Source organism: Balaenoptera acutorostrata, chromosome 5 (assembly GCF_949987535.1).
Source record: "Balaenoptera acutorostrata chromosome 5, mBalAcu1.1, whole genome shotgun sequence".
Classification (NCBI taxonomy): domain Eukaryota; kingdom Metazoa; phylum Chordata; class Mammalia; order Artiodactyla; family Balaenopteridae; genus Balaenoptera; species Balaenoptera acutorostrata.
In genome coordinates this window covers 50,970,560-50,983,001 of record NC_080068.1, presented here as the reverse complement: position 1 = coordinate 50,983,001, position 12,442 = coordinate 50,970,560, and the positions used below count along the sequence as shown (strand labels likewise).

Below are 12,442 nucleotides of genomic sequence, written 5' to 3'. Positions count from 1 at the left end.
CGCGTGCCCGAGAGCCCCGCCCCAGTGGGCGTGCGCAGGCGTGCAGGCGCGGGGCACGCGGGCATCTGGTCCTGCAGCTCTCTGCCAGAGAGGAGTGAGGTGGAGTGTCGGGCACGCTGCGGAGCGTCTCTGGCGACGCTCCCCGCCGGGAACTTTTGTGCTGGTCTCTTCTTAAAACCAGCTCTTGTGAGATGTGCACTCGTGATTTTTCTATTGCACACGTGAAACCCATGCACTTAGCTACAAAGAGTTCTGGAGAGCTCCGCTCTAAGCACAGTAGCCTCCAATTGGGGCAAGTGCTTTCATGCCCTTTGGACTGCAGTTCCTTGGTTCTTGTTTATGCCTTTCAAAACACAGTAGGTCCTTTTTCCTAGCAAGCCTGAAGTTTCCGTTAAAGAACAATTCTAGCAAAGAATTCAGACCTGGGAAACACTCTTAAGATACTGTCTCCTGACTCCGTTCCTAGAGTTTTTCCAAACGCATTTACTCTACTAGAATATTTTTTCTCAGTGTATTTAATACATGGAGGTTTTTCAATAAATGTTGATTCACAGGTGTTTCCTTTGCACGGTTTTTTTTTTTTTTTTTAAATAACTTTGAGAGAGAGTGGACAATCTGGGCCAATTTCAACACAGCAGGTAGTATGGGAACAATTTTACTTTCCCTCCCTCCTTTTTTGTAATATCTTGCAGACTTTCAGTTGGCATTAAAAACAACAACAACAACAACAAAAATAGTAGCGGGATCAACTTACTGACCTGACTTTGTAATACTTCCCAAAGAAACTTCAATCATCAGATCCTCTTTCCGGTCAATTGCAAGATTAGAGCATTTCTCACTCAACAGGATGCCTCTGAAGACCCCTCACATCTAACAGCACTAAGCGCCTCCAAGTGCACAGACTTGAAAACTCCACAAGACACAAACATGGTATCTCTTCGTTTCTTTAATGTTTCGTGATTGAGTGGAAGATGAACTGTCTTCTGAGGCTTGTGATGCATGTCCAGAGTTGTTTTTTCTCAGTAGTCAATGCCTGCCCGCAGCCTCTGTGCAGGAATAGTCAGAGATCATGATCCAAAGGACTTTTAGATACTCCCTTCTGTGACTGCTCTTCCCAAATTACATTTGGGCTAATTTGATTATCTCTGTCCCTGGGGTGTAGGATTTTGAAGTATTACCAAAGTGATTGCAGAATTGGGACTGGCTAATTTTTGCACAGTGCAATTTTTGTATCAGTGGCCTTGAGAAGAGTCCTTCAAATACTGTATCAGAATTATGAGTGAGAATCTTGTAAATAACTGGTTGAATGACTGAACAAAGGGAGGAAGCAACAAGGAAGCCTGCCTTTCTCGAGTGCCTGGGTACAATATTTTGCCTCACCATCCCTCTAGTATGAAGTTATTGGTTGAAAATCATATGAGTTTTCCTTCATTGTAAAAGCTCCAGTACTGAGCGATATTCCCAAACTGTTTATTTTTTTCAGTCCCCGACAGGAGTTTCTTTAGATATAAAGTTCATTTAGAAACTTTATGTCTAAAGTTTCTTTAGACATAAAGTTTCACCATGATGTTGCTTGAAATATTCTCACCTTATCTTCTTATCTTCTTCTGAGTCAGTTTTTTCCTGACAAGGGGCAAGGAACTTCTTAAACACCAACAGGAGTCTTTTTCACACTGTGGAACAGTCCTTCTAAACCTCTGTTTCCTTCCCCAACACCCCACAATCAGTTGGAGTTCTACTGCAGCTACAGCAGTGAGAGAATCTCGTCTCGCAAGAGATTTGGTTGCCATCCTCTGAGGTTTTCAGCCTTCATCTCCCTTGACAAGTTTCCTAACAGTCCTCTCTTCTCACGACACAAAACACGAATACTCTTTCATATCATTTTGATAGTGGTTACCTGACTGACATGGATTCTCAATATGAAAATAATAATCAAACAAGTTTTGTAAAAGGAATGCTACCATGATTCCCATGCAGCTGGGGCCATATGCAACGATGAGCCTAGATGGTAAAGAGCAAGTGTATGTAATGCAGACAGGAAATGAACAAACTTGTAAGCAGGGCTTGCAGGCTAGGATTTAGATGGAAGTGGGCTTGTCTGAATGGGGATTGGACACTGGTGGATAAACTCTTGGCATTGTGTCAAGGTGCACATCCATCTCATGGGTAGTGGACTTTTAACACCTAGAAAAACCAGGGCTCTAGGATGTTTAGTCCCTTTAACATAAGGAAAGAGAAGAAGACTTTCTGCCTTCTTGTTCCTTACTTCTGTCCTTACCCCTACTAAGCCAAGATGTTCAGTGCTATATGATGGCTCTTCCAAATCCATTTCATCCAAAGAGCCTGCAGAGTGTGTGTATGTTTACAGTTGTGTTTTCTGTTGGAGCCAAGGTGCACACTTGAGTCTCATCACTCCAAGTTCTCTTTGTCATAAGGATGAGTAACTGATACTAGCTTAGTATGTTCTGCTTTTTTGGTAGTGTTGCCAGATAAAATACAGATTTCGAGTTAAATCTAAATTTCAGATAAACAGGGAAAGAATTTGCAGTAAAACTATGTCCAAAATGTTGCATGGGACAAAGTTGTACTAAAAATGAATTCATTGTTTATGTGAAATTCAAAAGTCAAATTCAGTTAGGCATTTGTTGCTTTTCTTTACTAGATCGAGCCACCCTATTCTTTCAGGTGCGTTGAAATTTAAGAGACTAGAAAGTCTTGTTCTAGGAATCTAGTGCAGAAACAGAGGAGCCACGATACCCGTACAAAGACAGTCATTGAAAATATCCTCAGATATATTGGAACATATATGAATTTTCATCTAGAAAAAAAATGAAGGCATTTTAAAAACTGAAAACAGATTGCCTTCGTTTTTAGTTGCATGACGTATCTCTGGGAAGATTTTAGTGAAAGAGATAACACTGGTTTCCTCCGGGAAAGAGGATTGGGTTGACAGGGGAAAGAGGTGGGAGGAGGACTCGCCACTGCATATTCCATTTTGCACAATTTAATTTTGAACCATGAGAAGGCGTTGCTCGCTTAAAATATTATACTAAAATCATTTAAAAGGTACAAAACTAAATCTTTTACAACCATGGAATACTATGAGAAAGACATTTAGTGAATTCTGGTCTTGGACATGGGGGCTGCATGACGGTTTTTTGATGGACGGGGGCTTTCCAGCACAAAGGGTCATTAGTAAGGCTGGTCCTGCTGGATGTTGGTTGGAGCACAAGGACCACTCCCTTAGGAGTGATGTACATACAGCAGTCAAAGACACTGGATCTGCTGAGACAATCCTAATTTCAAATACTCAGTTCCATGTGGCCATAAATACCCAAGTGTTTATCAGACTAACAGTTCTGAATTTTGTTCAGAAAGTCTAGTCTCTGTTGAAGTAAGTCAAGAGCCAGGTAGGAAGCAGAGTGTGTTGAGGGACACAAAACTAGGTTGATGGAAAAAGAAGTGAAAGGAAGGGACCGTCAAGTCCAACCTCGGTGCCGTGAATCAAAAAAACAGTCTATAAACTGCGTAAAGAGGCACATGCCAATTGTGTTGCCACTGTGTGAGGTGGAAGGAACTTCCGGTTCTTGCCTACCTGCCAGAGCCCTCGTGGAATGTCTCCCCACCCCCACCCTACCCAGACCCACGTGCCCTCTGCCCCTCCCCCACTGCAGAACGTTTCAGCCACATTCTACTGTTATGACTCAAAGCTGCCCCTCCTTCAGTTGGATCCTGAGCGTCTGTTGAAGCAGGTCGCTCTCTGGGTCCTGGTCTTGACTTTTCTCATTGAGGCTACCAGGCAGCAGTAGTCCGTGCCCAAGCCTGCAGGATGGCTTCAGAAGGAGGTAAGCCTATATAGGCTGGGGGTGTCTTCTCAGAGACCCTGCCATCCCTCCCATCCTTCGGGTTCACACGTGACACTTCACGGTGGGCACACAGTTGGACTGAAGTAGAGGGAGAAGAGAGCACTGGACACACGAGGACATTTCACCTGGGGAGACTGGGGAGCCTGAAGAAACCTGAGACTGCACTGGGGAGGAGGGGTCATTGGAGGTGGATCAAGAGGAATTGCCCTGGCTATGGAGAAAGGATGGCAGCAGGCAGGTTGATTCTTTCTAGAAGGGAGACAAGCCACTTTGAAACGTGTGTGTAAGGATGTGTGTGATGTCCTGGTGGTGACACAGGGAGGGTCATGAGGAAAGCCTAGACCTGTCTTGTGTTCCTGAGGCACCTGAAGCTTGCCTCACCGTATCTTTCTAAGGGATTTGAACAGGAGCGTACTGTATCTAAGGGGGCCGTGGGGAGAGATGGTCTTGGTGAGAAAACTATTCAGTGGGGCTGTGTGTGGCCACACCTGCAGTGAAGTGTCCTCTCCGAGAGCTAGGCAGGAGGTTACTCTAACTGCCGCAGCCCACACCTCGTCCACTCCTCCCAGCCCAGAGCTCACTTCTCAGTTCAGGCAACTGTTGCTTTGGATTCAACAGGGGATGGGCAACGTGTAACTTCAGCCAAGAGAGGGCTCAGGTTCCTGAGTTGCTCTGAATTGTTCTTCCTTTTGTGGAATCGCAGTACTTCAGACCTACTTCATCTCGTCCAGTATCTCATGGTGGACCCTCAGGCTGCCTTGAGAGGAAGAGTTTGTTCATATTTCCTGTCACTCCTTCATGGACAGGGGACAGATGTGGAGTGGGGTTGTTTCGGGTGGAATGTCTGTGAAGGCTGCTTCCTCTTTTAAAGGGGGAAGGAGTGTAGCCCAGGGGCAGGAAGACGATCTTCTGTGTTCTTATTAAACGTCCTATGACACCTGTTCTGGTTAATTAGGTGCACCGTGGTGTGTACCTTGTTCTCCTGAACAGGGATGTGATCCAGACAACTTGATCGCCATGGCAACTGGCTTCTGCCTGCTTCTCAGATTGTCTTTCCGTTATTGGGAGCTGGAGGGGGAAGGACCACAGGCAGCCTGTACTCCCATGACCAATGTAACATGACAATTCCCTGGCCCTTGTTTAATCCTCTGCAGCCATCACTGGCTGTGAAATGACAGAATCTAAGGGACACGCGCCTACTTCTCACACACCACTCCCCCCACCCCCGCCTCCTAGGAACAGAACTCCTGAGTGAGGACAGTGACTCTGGGCACTGGGGAGGGGGTGGCAGGACCTGGCCCATGTTACGTGTCTGCTGTGGGTTGTTCTGAGATGCAGGTGCATTCTGGGCCAGTGTTATGGGTTTGTATCAGGATTCCATTAGAGAGATATTTTCCAGCATTTTGTTTCGTTTTGTGAGGCTAGGAGAGAAAGAGGGGATTTCTACTGAGCATCAGGAAAAGGAGGACTGAGGAGGAGGTGGGGCCCTAATATTTTACACAATACCTGTCCACAAAGGGCTTTTGGGTGCCTAGAACTTCCCTTGGAGAAGGTCCCTACCTGCTAGTACGCCGGCTGAGGGGCATTTCTCACAGAGCGGATGTCCACACAGTTCCAGATCTTGGGAGACAGCCTGTGAGGCTTAGGTGCCAGGGGGTGCCTTAGGGAGGCTCTCCAAGTCAGTGCTTGCTGAGGCGATTTCTTCTCGGCAGACAGGGGTCAGGGACCTTGGTGGATGGGCGCGGGGTCACCAGTGGAATAATTCTCAACTGGAGGTCAGGGCATGAAAATCACTTGAAGACATTTGCACGCTGCACAGTTTCCCTTGTCCAAGTGTCCCTCACCTGTGGAGATTAACACTCTGATGCCACAGAAAGCCTCAGTCCCACTTGCCCATTCTCCTCCTCCATTCACTCCTTTCCTTTGCCTCAACAGCATTCCAGTGCTGGGAACGGATGTGACCATGAACCCCGGTGCCTCCTTGTCTACTTTCACGGCAGTGCCCTTCCCTCCACCCATTCCTGGCGCCCAGCACCGGCCACCCTGGCAGCAGCACCTGCCACGGCCCATCACCCCAGCATTCCCTCCTGGCAGCAGCCTGCTGCTGCCAGCTTTCCCCAGGACGCCTATGGTGGCTAATGGTGGCCGTGGCCCCAGTGCCCCTGGGGCTTGCAACCTCAGTGTCCAAGTCAGGTCACAAGGGAGGACAGTGGAGGCCCCCCAGACTCAGACCTTTGTCGTTACTCAGGCCCCCCTCAACTGGAGCGCTCCAGGGGCCCTCAGCAGGAGTGCTGCATGTCCTGCACCCGTATTCATAGCAACCCCTGTGATGGGGACCGTTGTGACTGCTTCAGCTGTTGGAGTTAGTCAGGCTGGCAAGGGAGGCTGGACCCCAGGCTTTCCTCCTCAAGCTCCACCACCAGCTGCCCAGCCGGCCCCTATCATTCGCCCCGTGAACTCTGGGCCATGGCCACATGGCACTTCCAGGGAGGGCCGCCTGGCCACCAACCAGTCCAACGCCTCGCAGGATGGCTCCTCTAACACCAAGAGCGAGTACAGTAACTTCCTACGTTGGCAGCACGTCAAGCCCCTGGCCCGGAGACACTTTTGCCTGAGTCCTGATGCAGAAGCTTTTTCCTGCTTTCTCATGTGAGTGAACGCTCAGAGGGTCCTGAGCTTATGGGAGCTTTTAGATGAAGAGGAACTGGGGATGGACTCGCACGTTAGGTTTCTAGGGATACTGGAAGGAAGGTGTGAGGGCGATGTCCGTGCTATGAGAAGGCACACTGTCGGTCACATGGGTGGGCCTGCCAGTCCGTGACATCAGGACTGACATGTGCCCCATCTCAACTGGCCCCACCACCCTGTGAGTCTGGCCAGCTTGCTCTTCCATGATTCTCATGGTAATATGGACTGAAGACTTGCAGTCAGAGAGGGTCGTGGTGTAAGGTGAGGAGCCAAGGAGTGGATGCCGCACTCTCCTGTGGTGCCGTCTCCTTCATACAGGACTTGCGTGCACGTGGCCGGGGGAGGTCACTTCAGAGGAGGGGGAGGAGCGCGGGGCCCAGGAGAGCGCTTTATGCATGCCTCCACTTCGTTGTGGAGAATTCCACTAGGAACAGGGTGATGGTAGAGCTCTCCTAAGGGCGTGGGCTCTCTCCCACTAGAGTTGTGAGCCTGGCAGGCATTTCCATCCTAAACCTCCGGTCCCTCGTAAAAAGGGGACAATTACACTTCACTCAGAGGACTGTGCAGAGGACTCCTTGGGCTAATCTATGAAGTGTTGGCAGATTGCTTGGCACATGCCACGCCTCATTGATGATGATGATTTTTATTATGAAAATGCAGCCTTGAGGAGGAAAAGAGCTCCCCAAGGCACAATGTCCCAGCTCTAGCCTGGGAGTGGATGGTCATCCTTCAGTGAGTGTGAGGCGGTGACAGCAGTGGCCGGGAAGGCTTGTCTTTGCCCTCCCAGACGCCCGCCTCTCGCCCTCCTGTTGCTCAGTCATTCTGGGTTGAGTGATGTGTGGTCCACATGGGCGGGTGGGGTCAGGCAGGTGGGGGCTGGGCTGGTCCCGGAGACTGACCCCGAGGGCTTACAGCCCAGTGCTTCGATCCCTGGCCCACCTGAATCCCACCATGCCGCTGGAGGAGGGACTGCGGAGGGCCGTGCAGGAATGGCGGCGCAGGAGCAACCTTGACCGGATGATCTACTACGAGACGGCGCAAAAGTGAGTCAGCGTCCTGGGCCCAGGGTCTGCGTGGAGGGTGAGGCGAGTGGGTGAGGGCAGGATCTGGCCGTGGGGGTGCTCATCAGAGAGGACAGAGGAGAAGGGCTGTCACCCAGCACAGGGTCCCCGCAGCCCAGGGGCCCTACTGTCCTCCAGAAACCCCTCCTTCACCTGGAGAGTTTGAGACTTCTGTCCTTCCTCCACCAGGAGCTCTGCCCTCCCCTGATTTCGACCTACCCTTGCCTTGACATGAAGGTCTCAGGACGGGGCAGGGTGAAGCTGTGAGTCCAGTAGGGGTCCAACTCCGGCCATATGGGCTGGGCCGGGGAAAGAGCTCCACCCGCCAGCCTGCTGCTTCCTTAGTGGTGGGTGGCTGGCGGCCACTAACATAGATTTGGGACCACCTCTCCTCATGAAAAGTGCCCTGAGTGGGTACCCTGGCATCCCTGAAGAGGCTGGGGAAGCCAGCTGTCGTCGGCCCAAGGGTCTCCGGCCCTTCCAGTGTTTGCTCCATGGTAATCCCCTTGGTTTAAGAAACAAAAGCAAACAAACGAGCGCCTCTCACAGGAAGGGAAGGCCTCTCCTCTAAGCTCAGCATCCACATCGTCCAGCCTCTCCTGGGCCCTGTCTCCAGGTCTATGTTCCAGGAGGCTCAGTCCTAGCCCAGGGTCCTGGATTCGGGCAAGGACCCCTGTGGGGAACACATGCCTGTTCCAGCCTCTGGCTGTCAGCCCTTCATGTGGTTCTGGATGGGGCCGGGGGCATGAGGAGGGTGCCCCCTGGGTCAGCCATGTGTCCCGTTGACCTGGTTCAATTCAGCGACCTGGGTCTGTGCTGTTGAATGCCCTCCAGTGCTGGTGAGGCAGGAAGGGTCCCAGATCTTGTGATCACTTCCAGGAGCAGCTCTCTGCTGCGGACAGCACCTCACAGGGCCTTGACGGCCCCAAGGCACGTCCTCTCCCACTGCCTCAGTCCTGGCTGCCTTTGTGGGGCTCCAGAACCCAGGCCTTTTTCTCAGGGTGGCCTGTGTCTCCGTCACCCCCCAGGTTCATGGAATTTGCGGCCGAGGAGGAGATGCACATTCAGAATTTGCAGTGGATGCAGGACCTGCCTCCTCCAGCCCCACCGAAGCTGGATCCTCGGGGGCCCCCAGCCCCGAAAGTGGGCCTTCAGCCAGGCACCCAGGTTCCCACTGGAGCTGAAGGCATAGGTAACAGGGGCCTAGGGTTGGCCACCGTCCCCATGTGGATCCTTTTCTTTCAAGACAGGGGCATTGGTCTTTCAACCAAAACAGCCACCGAGGCGGGGGGTGGGGGGGTGGGGTCTCAGCTGCCCTTTGTCACTACGGGGTATTGACTTGGTCAGTTTTATAACTCCTCTCACACCTCCCTGTCAAAGGACCCCACACTAAGTCTGCCTAAGAAGTGGGCTTGACGGGGAGACCCCTAGAAAATTGGAGGTTCCCCACTTCCTTACTTGTGACCCTCTGAGATGACCCCCTAACCTCCCCTCTCCAACTGTGCATGAGGCTTCAGATGGTCCTGACCCCTCCCACACCCACATCAACGTCCCCCAAACAATGCCCTCACCAACGTGCGCTCGGTGGTCAGGAGGTGGACCGGGAGTCCCTCACCTTCCTTCCCTTCCTCCTGCTCTGCCTCAGCCTGTGCTCCCAGGATGTCTGGCCGCAGGGCCCAGCCCTCGCACCCGAAGCCACACAGATCCCAGGGGAACCCGGAGCCCAAAGCGCCCAAGGAGATTCCCCCTGAGGCTGTGAGGGAGGATGTGGACAGGATGGAGGCGCTGGTGGGGCCCGTCCACTCAGCCCCAGGCAAGTCACATGAAGAATGTGGAAAGGACGGAAATGAGCTGAAGCAGGAAGACGACGACACCTACTTGGACCCGTGTCTCTTGAGCTACACTGACGAGCTGCGTTCCCGGGAACACTCTGTCACCAAGGTAGGCTGGGCCTGGAGCCTGGGGTCTACAAGATGCCAGGGCATGGAACTCTCAGCACCCAAGATCTGGGTTCTGCTCAGGCCGATGGGACTTAAGCTCAGCTCCTTGTTCCTGAGCCTGGTGTTAGGGGAGGTTTACGCAGATGTATGTGTGTATATGTTTGTGTCTGTGTGTATGCCTTTGTGTGTCTGTGTATGTGCATCTGTATATGTGCTCTTTTGTGTGTGACTGTGTATGTGCATGTTTGTCTGTGTGTGTGTGTGTGTGTGTGTGTGTGTGTGTGTGCTGACCATCCCCGCCTTGTGGAGGAGAGTGGGGGTGGGTCTCTGCTTTTCACTTTCCCTCCTGGTCTTCTTGTGTCACAGGCCACTCCTGGCCAAGGATGCTCACAGCCTCTTCTTTCTGTCCGAGGTGGAGGCAGTCATTCATCCTCGAGTCCCGGCAGAATTGTCTTCCCCAGACCCACAGCTGGATCTCTCGGCCCTTGCTGAGGAGCTGAAGCAGGAGGAAGCACTCACCCCTGAAGAAGTGAGCCAGGGGAGGGAGAGGGACACTTAGGGAGCCAGGGGACTCCAGGGGAGGGGGGACCCCAGGGGATCCAGGGGACAGGGGAAACCAGGTGGCCCAGGGGAGCCAGAGGAGGGAGGGATCGCAGGTAGAACAGGGGCGACAAGGGACACCCAGGAAGACCAGGGCACGGAGGGACCCCAGTGAGCAGGGGAGAGGTAGGGCCCCAGAGCAGGAGGCCCACATGGCTCTGTCCGTCCCTTCCCTGCCTCGGAGGCCTGGCATGGGGAAGGGCCCTCTCTGGGGTGGGTGCAGCGCAGGGTGATAGGAAGGAGAGGATGGGGAGCCGGGAGCGGAGGGAAGGACACACAGCTGGGAATAAGGTGCAGGAGGATGGCAGGAATGCCACCGTGTCTGTATTTGGAGTCTAGTCCTGGGGTCACCCGTCCCCTCCTCCCCCCCAGGGCCATTGTCCCACTGCCCAGTGCTCCTCCTCTCACACGTGCGCGTGGAGCCGTCACTGTCCTCCTCCCTCCTACCAGCTGGTGCAGAAACGAGTCCTGGCCTTGAAAGAGGACGAGGGTGGGCCGGCAGCCCCGAGCCACAGTGCACCCGGAATGGGCTCAAGTCCATCTGAGTCCCACGCCGGCCAAGCTGCCCAGAGGCACGACCAAGACCGCCATCGAGGGGTCAGTGATGAAGCCTGCCCACCAGAGATTGATTTTGAGGCTCTTCATAGGCCCAACCGAGCAGACACTGGCCCGTTCGGGCCCAAAGTCTTTGTTCCCTCTCGAGGACGTCAGGAGGTCTCTCCATCCCGGGCCGGGCGGCCCTCCTCTCCCCAGGGTCAAAGGCGCACTGGCCCTCGACTGGGACGCAGGGATGCGTCTCTTCTCAGAGAGGCGTCTCCTGTTCGGGGGGCCCAAGGGCCCAGGGATGCGGCCAGTGAGGACGAGGAGGCGTTCCCCAGCCTGGCCTCCCTCTTGGCCTCTCTGCCCAGCCTGCCGCCTTGCCGGCTGTCCCAGAGTCCTGCCCCTGCTTCAGGCCTGGCCTCCCCTGGAGGTTGGGGGGCCCAGAGTGCTCCCCAGGCCCCCTCCCCTCAGAGAAGGGGCCTCAGCCCAGCTCCACCAGCCGCTCCCAAGTCGAGGAAGCGGGCTCTGGGTGGGCGCCCAGCCGCTGCTGAGAAGCTGCCCATCCCCGGGGCTGCCCACGGGGTCTCTGCGAGGCCAGCCTTGGCTCTGGGGCTGGCTCGCCCCTCACAGCCGGGAAAGAGAAAGCGTGACCCGTTTGTCATAGGGAAGAGGAGGAACAGGAAGAGGAAGCGCTGCAGCCAGTAGGGAACAGCCGGGCCGGCCCTCCAGGGCGAGCCCCCCAGGGTGGCCCCCAGGGGAGCCTAGGGGCTCCTCCTCACCCCAGAGCTGATCCTGGGATTGTGGGGGGTTAGGGAGGTGGGGGAGGTGGGTGTGGGCAGGACCTTTGGAGTGATGTATGAAAATTGTGAATAAAGATAGTTTTGGTGGGAAATGCTCTCAGGCCACTGTTATCTTGTTCGTGTGGAGCTGCTCCACAGAGAGCGATCCTGAGAGGAAGGAAGGGTGAGGGAGGTCACAGGAGCTATGGATCTACAGGTGGCCAAACCTTTCCTCCACATAGACAAGGACTCCTCAGGCTGCCCCTGGGAACGCACAGCTCTCACTTTCCCCAGGGACCCCCTCATCATCCCCTTCTCTAAAGCCTGCTTGGCTAGGGGCCTTCTGGGGCATCTGTAGCATCTTCTGCATCCCTGAACCGTCTCGGGAGGGAGAGCTGCTTTTGTGCCTCTCAGCCCTCTGGACACTAACCAGTTTCTAGGACGGAGCCTGGAGACAGCCCTTGTCTTTATGGAGCTTCTCTCTGCTTCCCTGAAGTGGCCAGGCGATGGCGCTGGGGTGACCCTCCGCTCATCCAGGGTTTCCTGTGTGGGTGGCCTGACCAGAGAGGAAAAGTCTTGGCCATGGGGACAGGACTGTCTGCCTGGTCGTAGCGAGAGCGTTCTCTAGTCCCACTGGGATTACTGCAATGTGGAGCGTGGTTGAGGCAGCTACCTCTTAATCCCAATGAGGATGCAATAAGGGGAATGGGCAGAGGGAAATTCATGGGGCACCTCTTACAGGTGTGTATAAGGGTAGTGACAGTGGGGCCCCTTTGTGGGACTTGTGGGATTTCTGTGCAGCAGCATCTCTTTCAACTGAGGGAGGAGGACCCATCTGGCTGTGGCTGTGGGGACTGGCCTTAGGGGCCTAGGGGTGTGCAAAGACACCCCAGAACTACTGTCCCTTCCCTTTCCACCCATGGCTGGTCATGTGTGTGTATTGGTATCAACACTGATTTGTATTGCCA

General features: G+C 53.7%; 1 protein-coding gene across 1 annotated transcript in view; it reads left to right on the top strand.

Annotated features, from left to right (window-relative positions):
• The window catches only part of LOC130708204 (NUT family member 2G-like), a 60,749-nt gene extending 49,323 nt beyond the window's left edge, over nucleotides 1-11,426 (top strand). Inside the window, exons 3-8 of the mRNA XM_057546304.1 lie at nucleotides 5,802-6,515; nucleotides 7,469-7,597; nucleotides 8,644-8,788; nucleotides 9,311-9,556; nucleotides 9,968-10,084; nucleotides 10,606-11,426. Of these exons, the coding sequence (XP_057402287.1) occupies nucleotides 5,802-6,515; nucleotides 7,469-7,597; nucleotides 8,644-8,788; nucleotides 9,311-9,556; nucleotides 9,968-10,084; nucleotides 10,606-11,400 (2,146 nt within the window). The 3' untranslated portion in view covers nucleotides 11,401-11,426. The remainder of the gene's footprint in view (nucleotides 1-5,801; nucleotides 6,516-7,468; nucleotides 7,598-8,643; nucleotides 8,789-9,310; nucleotides 9,557-9,967; nucleotides 10,085-10,605) is intronic.
• The last annotated feature ends 1,016 nt before the right edge of the window (nucleotides 11,427-12,442 follow it).